The following is a 13339-nucleotide window of genomic DNA, read 5'->3' on the forward strand; positions in this document are numbered from 1 at the left end:
TACCCCCAGTGCTAGTAGTGAGGTGTGGATGGGAGGGCTTGCTGTCTAGACCCCAACTTTTCTCTCTTATGCTTCCTCCCCAAGTCCAAGGTCACCTTATCTAAACATGGAGATTTATCTCCAGTCCCTCCTCATGGGAAGAGCAGGAATGGGGTGCTCATCTCTCCTTTACATGAGAATTGGAGATTTGAGAATCCCACAGCTCATGTACAAAATTTCAGCTGATTCTCCAACTTCTCTTCATCCTGTCACTACCATCTGAAACTCCTGGGTCTCCATGTCAAAAGCTCCTGCCGGTACTTTAGAGTCACTGGGGTCTGTTTTGTCCTTTTGGAACACCGCCCCCTGCCCCGTTTGCTGTCCTTTTCATAGTCTTATTTTACACTCCAAATACAATCGTTGGGGGCATTGCTTACATGGTCAACCTTTTTCCAGTTTTGTCTGACCTTCAACACTTAACTGAGTAGTCCTCTCTTGATTCATGTAGTCTCCTGAGTTGCAGTACATGTTCTAAATGTCTTCTGAGAAGTTCTATTGATTTTACCCCCTTTGTGCCACCAAGTCTGTTAAAAACTAAATCAACTTTTTCTCTGTCTTCTTATGAATCTCATTTATGCTACTGTCTCCACCAAGTTCTCAGTTATCTGGACTCATATTAGCATCAATGTCTGCCACTTCTTTGCACTTACTTCAGCTACTCTCAGTGGGTCCTCATGTGTCCACCTTCCTTTTCTCCCCTGAGGTAGATACCTGACTCACACCGGCCTCTGTACTTAGCTAAGACAGTCCTGAAAACTGCTGATCTTGTTAATGGAAAACTTTACACTATTTAAAACGGTATGCATGATAGGAAAATGTAGCTATCTCTAAATTTCAAGTGGATTCTATCAAACACTGACACAAAATCCGTAGTTAGAACCTAAACATTCCTGGCAATAACTGAAAGTGGAAAGGAAGGGCTTGCCCACCATGTGGATGGCTGCCTGATTTTGTCTTCCACCCTTCACCTCTCAGTTTTTTCATTCACTTTTATATTTGCTCTTTACTTTTTACTTTAAATCTTTTTAATTTTTTGTGCGGTGTGTTATATGCACGTGAGTGGTATATGTACAGAGCTGTAGTGGTGTGTACACTGGTATGGTATGTTACATGCATGTGTGCAGTTCATGTATGCATGTGTGGTGGTGTATACATATGGTGTACATACCGCTACATGCACATGTGGAGGCCATAAGAAGGTGTAATCTGGCTTAATCTACCAACCTTGATTTCATTTATTTCATGTAGAGTTTCATGCATGCATATAATGTGTATTGATTAAATCCACTTTCCATTTTACTCCCCTTCAACTCTTCCTCTAGCCTGGATCACTTTTCAGCCTCAGCTTCATGTGCTTTTTTGTTCAAATGCAGAGTCAACTTAGTGATGTTTATATAGATTGTGGGACAATCTACTAGAGCATGGATTGCTTCTCTGGGGCTGCAGGTCTGAAGAAAACTGACTCTCCCTAAAATTAAAAATAAAATGACAACAGATGCTCATGTGGATGTGGAGGAAAGGGACCCAATTATCACAATTGGTGCAGCATTATGGAGATAGATATGAAGCATCCTCAGGAAGTTAAATTTGATCTCCCATATGACCTAGCTATGACACTCTTTGTCATACACCAGAAGGATTCTGTATCCTTCTACAGACATAAGTTTCTGTGCTGTGTCCTTCATTCATCTGTTCATAATAGCCACGAAACAGAAATTGCCTAGATGTCTTCAACTGACGAATAGATAAAGAAAACGCGGTATGTATACACAGTGTAATATTCTTCAGTTGTAAAGAAAAATGAATTGAGGTAGGATCTCTCCCTGAACTGGAAGCACGTGGTTTTAGTCTGGCCAGCCAGTGAGCTCTCAGGGCCTGGCCATCATCTGTTACCTCAAATGCTGGGGGTAAACTTACATATGGCCATGTTCTGTTTTTAAGGGGATCCTGAGGATTTAAACTTGGGTCCTTTGCCTTCACAGCAAATGCTAAGTCATCTCCCCACCCTTTCTTGACCTTTCTTATTTAAGATTTCTAGTCTTAAATTTTCTATTAGCTGCAGAGATCAGAAACACAACATAGAAAAATCATAAAGATGATAAGATCCTATCTTCAAACCATTTAACAACAGTAATTTAAATGAAATAAAGAGATGGTTTTGTCTTAATTTTTTCCTGAGTCGTAGTTTCAGTCAAATATACCTTTTGAACTTTATCTGTACTTCTGCATTGGGAAGACTGAGGCAGGAATTTCCACAAATTTGATGTTCGCCTGGGCTAAAGTGTGAGACCTTGTTTTGTACAAAACAATGGGTGGGAAGTTCCCTTTAACAAAGACTGGTATGTGGAGAGTGAAAGTTAAAACCTATTGCAGTACCTCCATAACCATCATGACTATTTGTGACCAGGAGTTTTTATGATGCTAACAAGACAGTATTTTATTGAAATCTCACAACTTCTCTAGAATCTTAGCTTTATTCCAAGGACTTAGAGGTCAAGAGAGTAACAATAAGCTTAAGCAACAAGCACAAGACCCAGGGCTGTGGAATAATACTCTTTATCCTCTTGTACACTGTAAAGATTTGTCAGGAATATTAGTTGGCCAGTGGCAGACAGGAAGTATAGCCGGGGTGACTCAACTAAGAGATTCTGGAAAGAGGAAAGGTGGAGACACAGTCACCAGTCACAGAGGAAGCAAGATGAGAATGCCTCACTGAGAAAAGGTACTAAGCCACATGGTTAAACACAGACAAGAATTAGGGGTTAATTGAAGCTGTAAGAATAAGTTAATAAGAATCCTGAGCTAATAGGCCAACCATATATAATTAATATAAATCTCTTTGTGTTTCTTTGGGACTAAATGACTGCAGGACAGAAACTTCTGGCTAGAGCTCAGTAAGGAGTAAACTGAGAAAAATGGAGTGAACTCAGCCCTTTGGAGCTTAAGCCTTGGGTGGCTGTACCCCAAAGGTCACTGCTCTCTGGGTATCAGAAGGATGTTCCATAAGCATCCCCAAAGGCATAAGTAACGTTGTGACTTGTGAGCATGTTTCCCATCTCTTTTTGTTTTGTTTTCTCTGCAGTTGCTGGTAACAGTTGTACAGTCTTGTCTGTGGCCATAGCCGGCTTCCTAGAAATACACAGAAAACTCACCTGGGAGGCATCTCCTTCAGGCAAAGGCTTCTCTGTTTCCTCATTGGCCTGTGGATCTCTGGTTCCTCAATATGTTCTGCTTGGAGTGTCTGAAGCCCTGGTAAACCCAGCAGGTGAGTAAGGCTGTGAGAGAGTGCTTTGAGAAGAGCATGCCCCATGGCCTGTATTCCCAGCAATGCTTCCACAAGCCTGTTTACACCCTCATTTAAAACAGAGTCTTGGTTTTCTTTGTTCTGTTATCTGTAACCAACATTAACTATGTAGGAGAATGCAAATGAGGTATTCCCACACTAACTCAGAATTAAGTATAATGAGGGGTTATTTATTTATGGGGAGCTCACAGATCACAGTCATCTGCATGACAAAGGTTTGGCAGTCTTTTTCTTGTATCCTGCCTGTCCAGTCTGGACACCACACATTTTGTCAGTGGTTGAGGCATGGGCAGTTCCTTGCCCAAAGGCCAGTTTTGCCAAGAAAATAACAAGCTTCAGCTGGAGTGTCTTTAGTGTTCGACATTCTCTCAGGAAGAGATCAGTGCTGCCAGAAGCATTCGTGTCTCTTGTAAACAGAATTCTAAGTTATTTAAATGCCATGCTCTACAGATCTTTGAAGTATTTAAAAAATTACCTACCTATGCAAAATATAATCCCTATGTATCTAAAGAACTTGGTAAGTCTAACTATAAGTATAACAAACTTGGATGACTATTGACCTATAATTTTTAATACCTATACAGCTCCAAGACTAAGACTTCATATTAGAACATTAAACAATCTTTAAAAAACTGTGCAGCAAATGAGGGCAATGACCTCAAAATGTAAACATTGTATAAATATCTTGATTAGAGTTAGAAATATGATGTGATAAATGTATCCTAAAATTGTATCAATATACAAAATATCTTAAGCAAAGGTATGAACATGCATGCATAAAATATGACAAAATAAGTTTGCATAGATGTACAAATATTATAAACAGAAATAGCATATTCAATAAGAGAAATATAATTTGAATTTGTATCAATATACAAAATTTATATCAATACAAATTGTCTATAAATACTCACATTTATTCACTCTACTACTCACTATTATTTTTATTATTATTAGTGTGAGTAAATTCACACTAATCTACCTATTATCCCATTCAATTTTCCCTGTTTTTAAATGAGATCTCTGAGCTTACAAAATTTCCACCCCAACACCAACCCTTTATCAGTTATAATCAACCCCTAATTGATAACCCTAACCCTGAGGACAAACTTTGTTGGTAGAAGGGCTATTGTCTTCTAGAATTACCTTCAGCAGTCATGGGGGGCAATGTTTTTTCTATGGTATCCTGTAAAACTAAAATAATGGTTAAGTTTCAAGATTACTGGCTGGTATAATTGCAAACAGTTTCTGAGTAATCAATAGGGCTTTTCTGACGTTCTTATTTAAAGTACCTTAGACGGCTAACCATTCCACACCTTGCAGGAGAACGTGAATAAGATAATCTCACACTAACTCAAAATTGAGTATAATAAGGGGTTCTTTATTTAGTGGAGACTCACAGATCACAGTTCTCTGCATGAATGGATAACAGGAACCAAATCCAGCATCCAGGCGAGAGAGGAGAAAGAGAGCAAGCACGTGAGCACACACCTTTTTGGTACCCCAAGGCCAAGCCCAACCTGGTCTAGCCTCTCAAAGACCATTGACTGAAGGAGGTTCTCCAGCATAATTCAATTAAATATAAGGGGACTCACAACCTGATTAGAACCAAGACCATTTGGTCAGACATAAATAAATCTGGAAGACAGTGAATTGCAGTACACTGAGTTAAAACCCATTCTCTAGCCTCAGACTTCCTCCCTTTAACACAAAGGCACTCACATGCACACATTCCCAAAATTGGAACATGGACTTTGAGAGCACATAAACATGCAAATGAGATGAAAATTTGATGCAATTTACCTAATAACTTGATGTCTTCAAATTAAATTACCCTAGATTAGGTGTAATCACCAGTATTTCATAAGACATATTCAAATTATGTTTATTAAATATCAGAAGTTTCTAGATTATCTCAATTGCTTATATTGATTAGGCTAGTCACTTTATACTTTATCACAAGAATTTGAGAACTTCCTGCGATGTTGTCAGTGTGTTTGTGTATATACACACTTATCAGAAGAACCTAGCAAGCGTATGTCAGGTTTTGATCTTCTCACGGTTCCCTAGAATGTGATAGCTACATGTAACTCAATCCACATTACACTTCACTGGGAGTATTTTACATGATTAACAAAAGAAAATAGATTGCTTGCTAATTTCCATGTATGAGTATTTTGCCCATGTGTATTGGGCATGCATTGCCTTTGGGGCCAGAAGAGTATCTGATTCATTAGAACTGGAGCTGCAAGTGACTGTAAGCCATCCTGTGGGTGTGGGAATCTAATCCAAGTCCTATAGTAAAAACAGCTAGAGCTGGGCAGTGGTGGCGCACGCCTTTAATCCCAGCACTGGGGAGGCAGAGGCAGGCGGATCTCTGTGAGTTCGAGGCCACCCTGGTCTACAAGAGTTAGTTCCAGGACAGGAACCAAAAGCTACGGAGAAACCCTGTCTCGAAAAATCAAAAAAAAAAAAAAAAAAAAAAAAAACAAAAAACAAAAAAAAACAAACAGCTAGAGCTCTTAACCATTGAGCCACCTCTCTGATCCTTAACTGTCTCCATATGTCCAACGTCTCCTGTTTTCCACTGCCTTTGCATAATCATCCTAAATGAAAATTCTCATCATTTCACTTGTATCTAAAATCTTCAATGAGTCTATTACAGTCTGAGTTATTTCAAACTTTTTATGTACATATTTAATAACTTTATGCCTTCACACAATGTGCACATAGACAAAACCAGAGCAATTAATTTAAATAAATGAAATAAATGAATGAAATTTGTCTAATCATAGCCTCAAAACATATTCACATTTCTTCTCATTCTGTTAAAACCTTTAATTCACATGTTCTATTTGAATCAGCTATTAGATTCTGTGATGGGAAGGTCATTGTAAGCCCAGCGAAGAATAAATAAGAATTGTGAAAAAATGCTGCCACACTGGCGTTTGTCATCAGCCTAGTGTTGTTTGTAGGAAGGTCTTTAAAATAGGTAAACTTCTCTGAGCTTCCTGTAAAAGAATGAGTGCGTATAGGAAATTCCTAGCCTGCTCAGCAAAGTGATTAGACATTTAGAAGCCAAAGAGATAATTAAAACCATGAATTATTAAAAATGATGCATCGTGTAATATAATCCCTAATCTAACCATTTAGAATAGCTATCACGAAACCAAGTTTACCTGTTTACTATAGACAGAGTTTGTGTATCAGAGACCACAGACATCAGTCTCATGACCAGTCTTCTACCTGATACATGAGGGACTCATTTAATCTCTAAGCTTCAACTTTCTAATCTTAAAAAATAGAAAGAATAATCATTATTCCTTATATCACAGCATTGAGGTGAATGGGAATGGGACACCATTCTTCAAAAACCAACTTATATAAAGTGTGAATGGATCTGTTGATCCGTAAAATGAAGTTATTCCAGACAGGCAGGGCAGCGTGGCCATTCAACTTTCTGATCTTAAACCTGGACTGGCCTGAGGGTAGCATGAATTTTAATTGTTCTTAGTAACAAAGTCCTGGAGACAGATATTAAGGGGTGAAATTTGAGAGATTGGAGGAGCAGAGCAATCAGTCACTAGAGACACTTTGCCTCTACCAAATCCTCAGACCAAATGGGCAGTCCTGTCCTCAGACTGTCGCTTCTAACTGCAACTGTCTCCACCAAACCTCAGACTGCACTGAGCTCCCATTTCCTTTCATCTTATATTCCTCTCTCTGCCCAGCCATATCACTCCTGTCTCCACCTCCCCAGAGCTGGGATTAAAAGTGGGATCCCAAGTGCTGGGATCACCTTTGTGTGAACTCTGTTTCTCTTTTAGACAGATTTAATCACGTGTAGGCTGGGGTGGCCTTGAACTCACAAAGATCCCTCGGCCTCTCTCTCACAAATCCTGGGATTAGAGGTATGCACCACCACTCCCTGACCTCTAGTGGCTTAGCTCTGCACTCTGTTCTTACAGCAAGCTTTATTTGTTAAAACACAAAGAAAATATCACTGCCCCTGAGTTCAGACCCTGTTCTGCTACTGACTACCTGGCAATGCTGGGCTTCTCTCATCATCTAGAGGAGTTAGCCCAAGAATCTAGGGAAGTATTTTATACAAAGCAAAACATTGAGTGTTTTGTACATAGACAACGCTTTGCGATCAGCAACATCATATGAGTTGTTTTCCTCACTGCTGTTTGTGTGAAATTAGTAGTGCCATCCTCAGGACTCAACACAGCTCTTTGAGTCACAAACAAATTAAACACTAAGGATGTGAGCAGAACTGCCTTTCTCCCATGAGCCACCCAGGATTCCTCTCTATTCTTTTCTTCCATGATGCCTACAACCCAATAGCAAGAATTAGAATGTTCGGAATATGACCGAGCTCTGGCCACACTTATTTCATCCAGACCTCTGAATTCATACCTCCTCCTGCTCTTGCCACATTAGTCCATTCTCTCTCTCCCTTTTAAATTATTCTTATTTTATTTCATTTTATTTTATTTTATATTTATTTTATTTCATACAAAGCAGGCAATAATAGATTTTGTAGTTTAGTCTCTATTTTAGTTGTTCAACTATGACACTGTGGTTCAAACTAAGCTGGCGACAATACATAATGGAGGTTGTGGTCATGCTCTGGTACAGCTGTATGAACATGGGTGCTGGCCGGGTCGCTTTCCCACCACGGCTGTCCTATCCCTAGATGGGTCCACGATATAGTGACTACAGGTGTAAATGGATTGAAAATCAAGGTGGCACGGGACACATCATAAGCAAATGGACAGAGAAACCAAGATTTGGATGAATAGAAGGATGGGTTATACGGTATTAAAGGTGCTGAGATCTCACCCAAGGGACAATATTGGCAGACAGGGTGAGAAGAATTTGTCCATTTTGAGAAAAGTGAGCATGATTGGCAGGTGATAGCACGCACCGGATAATGTTCCACGAGATTCCTGGCCCAGGTCTTCAGGGATAAGGACAGAATCCTGCTCTGCAGGTCCAGTGGGGTAAACTCCATTTCCGGGATTGTGTTCCTTTGCATGCTCTAAATCGCTTCTCATCAAACATAATAAACACATTTTCAACTGTCCAAGAATAACTGGAGTGAAAAACAAAGAATCCCAGCGATGAATTCCCCATCACAGGTGCCTTAGGAAGGTGGTTATGTCTCCATATGCTACAGACTCGGCACACACTGCGGGTGCCATCCTCACAAACCATCGCCTGCTGCTCTCCGGAGGCACGCTTTAGCGCTCATTGGCAAGAAGACCGGTTCTCATAGACACTTTGAATTTTTTTTTTACTGAGTCTCCATAGTATAGTGGTTATTTTAGAGTAGTGACTGACTTGTTGATAATATCTGCACCATAATGGGCTACAAGAAGCATCTTGGAGCCTGGAAGCAGAAACTGATGATCACTAAAGTTGAACAAGATCAGAACATGCAATTAGGCCCCCGAGATTTGGAGATCTGAAGGCTTGAAAAGCAAAGTTCTATAAAAGGGAACTGGAGGCTTTGGAAAAATGGCTAAAATGACACCAAAGGAAGATTAACCAGCAGGCAGATAGCTGGCAGAGTGTATTCATGAATTATGCACTGCACCAGAAGTTCTAGCAAGAGAAGAGCATGGGATTAATAATTAAGTAGTAATCATGGTCTCGTGCACTGTGCTTCTTCCCAGGGAAAGGAATCAGCCCACTTAGTCTTCCTGCCCATTGGTCTCCCCGTATTTATAGTGAGCAGGATTCATGAACCAAATCCATCATAATCAGAATCAGTTCTTCCCAAAGTATGTGAACCTTCCTGAAAGTACTAGAAGGCTTGACCTCACGGACCTGCTGGTGATTTCTAGCATATGAAGAGCCATAGAAACTGGCCACCAACATTAGATGCTTTTCTTTGCAGTGTGCTATTTACTGCCATCATTGTCCTCACCCCAATCAGTGTTTATTCAATTGGCCTGTGTAGCGCCATGCACCCCTCTGCCAGCCCTCCCAGAGCCTAAAATCAGAGAAGGAAGGGATACTTCTACCCATCTCCAGACGAGCTCTCAGCACCTTTCCTGGAGAATAGACTGGAATGCTCCTAAGGAAAGACAAGTAAACTGGAAATGCTGTGCAATTACAGGGAAATTAGTAATATGCGTTTGTATTGTGTTAGTAATTTCATTTAAAGGGCTTAACATTTAAAGCTCATTTAAAGTAAGTACATTTAAAGTTAGAGTTTTTATGGCTGTAGGGAGACACCATGACCATGGCAAGTGTTATAAAGAAAAATATTTAATTGAGATGGTGCCTTACAGTTTCAGAGGCTTAGTCCATTATCATCATGGTGGGGAGCATGGAGGCTGAGAGTATAGCAGTGTGGAGACAGACATGGTACTAGAGAATTCTACATCTTGATCCAAAGGCAACAGGAAGTTAACTGAGACACTGGGCATGGCTTAAGAATATATGAGACCTCAGAGCCTGGCTCCACCATGACCCACTTCCTCCAAAAAGGTCGTACCCACTCCAACAAAAGAACACCTCCTAATAGTTCCACTCCCTTTGGGGGCCATTTTCTTTCAAACCACCACAGTCCTAGACAAGAGTTGGCTAGATGACTCTGCAAATGAACAAGCTTGTTTTTGAACCTGCAGACCTGAGTCTAATCTTTGGGAGCTATGAATAGAAGGAAAGAACTGACTCCAGAAAGTTGCCCTCTGACCTCCACACAAATGCTATGACCCTGTGCCCATACATGCATATTAATGATAATAATATAGTCAGGGGATGCTGTGGGCAGAGACAGAGTTTTTCTAGAGGAAATACAAGTAAGCCAGGTCTGACCAAGTCCCAAGAGACAAAAGAGGCAATAAAAACATGCCTCTACTCTTATAGACAAGACAACAAAATGTTCAGTGCTTCAAGTTCAACCATTTTCTATTATCTCTTCTTTTTAAACTGAGTCTTAATATCAATTTATGATCTCATTTGTTGCTGCTTATAATACAATAGTCCCACACTATCTCAGAATTGAGTATAGTAACGCTTTATTTATTATTTAGAGGTAGACTCACAGAAAAGGCAGTGATCAGCAGTCCTCTGCATGGGCGGGGAACTGGGACCTAATCCAGCAGCCAAAAAGGGGCACACATGCTTTTACATCTGCACATATAGCACATGTGACCATGCCCAAAGTGGTCCAGTATCTTAAAGGTTATTGGCTAAAGGAGTTCTCACTGCACCCTCTTTGTCTAAATAAAAGAGTTGTAAGCCTAATGCAAAACTATATACAGTAAGAACAAATATCAAGTATAAAAATTAGAATTACAACCAGCATGAACAACATCAAGCAAGAAACATATGCTAAATGTTTCAATATCATCCTATCCTAAGGTGTCAAACTCTTGTTTTAGAAATGCTTAACTAAATCATGAGAGGAAAGTATCTAGAACTAACTAATCTTCAAACCCATCAAAGACCTGAGAAGGGAAATAATACTATTTGAGTAAACAGGAAATGCAATCAAGCAACTTCCAAAAGGTGCAAGAAATGACAAAGACAACCAGCTACCTGGTCCATCTCCCAAAGACTCATTTGCAATGTTGGGGCAACCAACTTTGGCTAAGGACTAGAGTAACTGACAGACCATTTTCAGAGGCAGGAAAATTTTAAAACCACATTACCCGGCCTTGGCAAAATTTGGCAGTCTTTTTGCTTGTATCCTGTTTGTCCAGTCTGGACACCATGCATTTTGTCAGTGGTCAAGGCAGGGGTAATTCTTTGCCTAAAGGCCAGTTTTACCAAGAAGAAAACAAGCTCCAAATGGAGTGTCTTTGGTGTCCAACATTCTCTTGGGAATAGATCAGTACTGTCAGGAGCAACCGTGTCTCACTTTAAAGTTATTTAAATATCATATTCTACAATTCTTTGAAGTGGTTGAAGATTACTTGTCTATGTGGAATACAATCTCTATGTATTTAAAGAACCTGATTAGTCTAACTATAAGTATGACAAACATGGATGACTATTGACCTATAAATCTTAATACCTATTTAGCTTAAATACTAAAGCTTCATATTAAAATATTAATATTAATAGTCTTTAAACAAATGTACAGCAAATGAGGACAATGACCTCAAAATGTAAACAATGTATAAATAGCTTGATCAGAGTTAGAAATGTATAGTGCAATATGATAAATCTGTCCTAAAATTGCATCAATATACAAAACATCTTAAGCAGAGGTAGAAACATACATAACATACATGCATACACTATGACAAAATAACTTTGCAAAGGACACAAATATTGTAAACAAAACTAGGAGCATATTCAATATAACAAATATAATTTGAATTTGTATCAATATACAAGAATCTACACCAATGTAAATTGTCTATAAATAATAGCTCACATGTTTAAACAAAATGGGAAGGTGAGGTGACAGCTTCTTCAGCCAATAGCCTTTAAGACACTGGTCCACTTTGGGTGTGGTCACATGGACTATACGTGCAGATGTAAAAACATCTGTGGCCCCTTTTGGCTGCTGGATTTGATCCCAGTTCCCCACCCATGCAGAGGACTGCTGATCACTGCCTTTTCTGTGAGTCTACCCCTAAATAAAGCTTTACTATACTCCATTCTGAGCTAGTGTGGGACTATTTTATTATAAGCAGCAACACTCACATTAGAAATTTTTCCATGATGATTTTTTATTGTTTTTATTGAGCTACATATTTTTCTCTTCTCCTCTTTCTTTGTCCCCACTTCTCTTCTACCCTCTCCCATGATTCCCACACTCCCAGTTTACTCAGGAGTTCTTGTCTTTTAAATGTCCTTGTTGTTGTTGTTGTTATTATTATTATTATTGTTTGGGTTTTTTTTTCAAGACAGGGTTTTTCTGTAACTTTGGAGCCTGTCCTGGAACTAGCTCTTGTAAATCAGGCTGGCCTCGAACTCTCAGAGATCTGCCTGCCTTTGCCTCTTGAGTGCTGGGATTAAAGGCATGTGTCTACACCACCCGGCTAGAAAAATTTTTAAAGCACAAAAGGAAAGAAGAAAATCAGAAACCATATAACCATGGAGGAATGTTGCCTGCTGTAGTCTGAATTCTAATCGATTTTAGTAATCAGAACCCCAATCAGATATAGAGGTAAATGCTGAAAGATCAGAGGAGCAGAGAAGTCAGCAGTTCTTACTTAGTTCTTACCTCTACTGAATCCTCAGACTGAATGGGTGATCCTATCTCTAAAAATCCTCAAACAGAGTTCTCAGACTGAATGTCGTGAGTGCCTACCTCCTCTAGCTTTATATTCCTCTTTCTGTCCAGCCAAATCCCTTCCTGTCTCTATCTCCCTAGTGCTAGAATTAAACAGGTACTCTCATGTACTAGGATTAAATTTGTGAGCCACCATTGCCTGACTCTGAATCTCTTATAGTCTGGATTGATTTTATGTAGCCCAGAGTGGCCTTGAACTCACAGAAATCCATCTGCCTCTATCTCCTGAGTGCTGGGATTAAAGGTGTGTACCACACTGCCTGTTCTGTATGGCTAACTATTGGCTAGCTCTGCACTGTGATCTTCAAGCAAGCTTTATTTGTTGAAGCACAAACACAATCTCACCACATTTCTCATTCCCTGGCTGGTTTAGGATTGCCAGCTTCCTTAAACTGCCCAGAACCACCTGGTTAAAGATGACTCCCCCCTCTACAGTGTGCAGAGTCTTCCTATATTAATTAATAATCAAGTGGTCCCACCTGCCATTCTGGTTTTGGCAATTCTTCAGTGGAGCCTCTTTCTCTAAGATGACTTTAGCCTGTGCAAATTTGACAACTGGGCTAACCAGGACATAGTCAATGTATACAAACAGTTTTGTGCAGTACCTTGCATGGATAGGATAAATACTGTTTAAGATAGCTAACATTAACACAAAAACTCACAGTTGGTCAAAGTACCCAGGACAACACCAATCAGTAGTCTGCTCAGTCACAAATGAAACATCTATATCA

At 39.7% G+C, this 13339-nt stretch overlaps 1 protein-coding gene across 1 annotated transcript in view; it reads left to right on the plus strand.

Annotated features, from left to right (window-relative positions):
- Window positions 1-13339, plus strand: part of Slc15a5 (solute carrier family 15 member 5) — a 106612-nt gene that overhangs the window by 58852 nt on the left and 34421 nt on the right. Inside the window, exon 6 of the mRNA XM_057792753.1 lies at window positions 3122-3304. Within this exon, the coding sequence (XP_057648736.1) occupies window positions 3122-3304 (183 nt within the window). The remainder of the gene's footprint in view (window positions 1-3121; window positions 3305-13339) is intronic.

Source organism: Chionomys nivalis, chromosome 1 (genome assembly GCF_950005125.1).
Source record: "Chionomys nivalis chromosome 1, mChiNiv1.1, whole genome shotgun sequence".
In the NCBI taxonomy this organism is placed as follows: Eukaryota; Metazoa; Chordata; class Mammalia; order Rodentia; family Cricetidae; genus Chionomys; species Chionomys nivalis.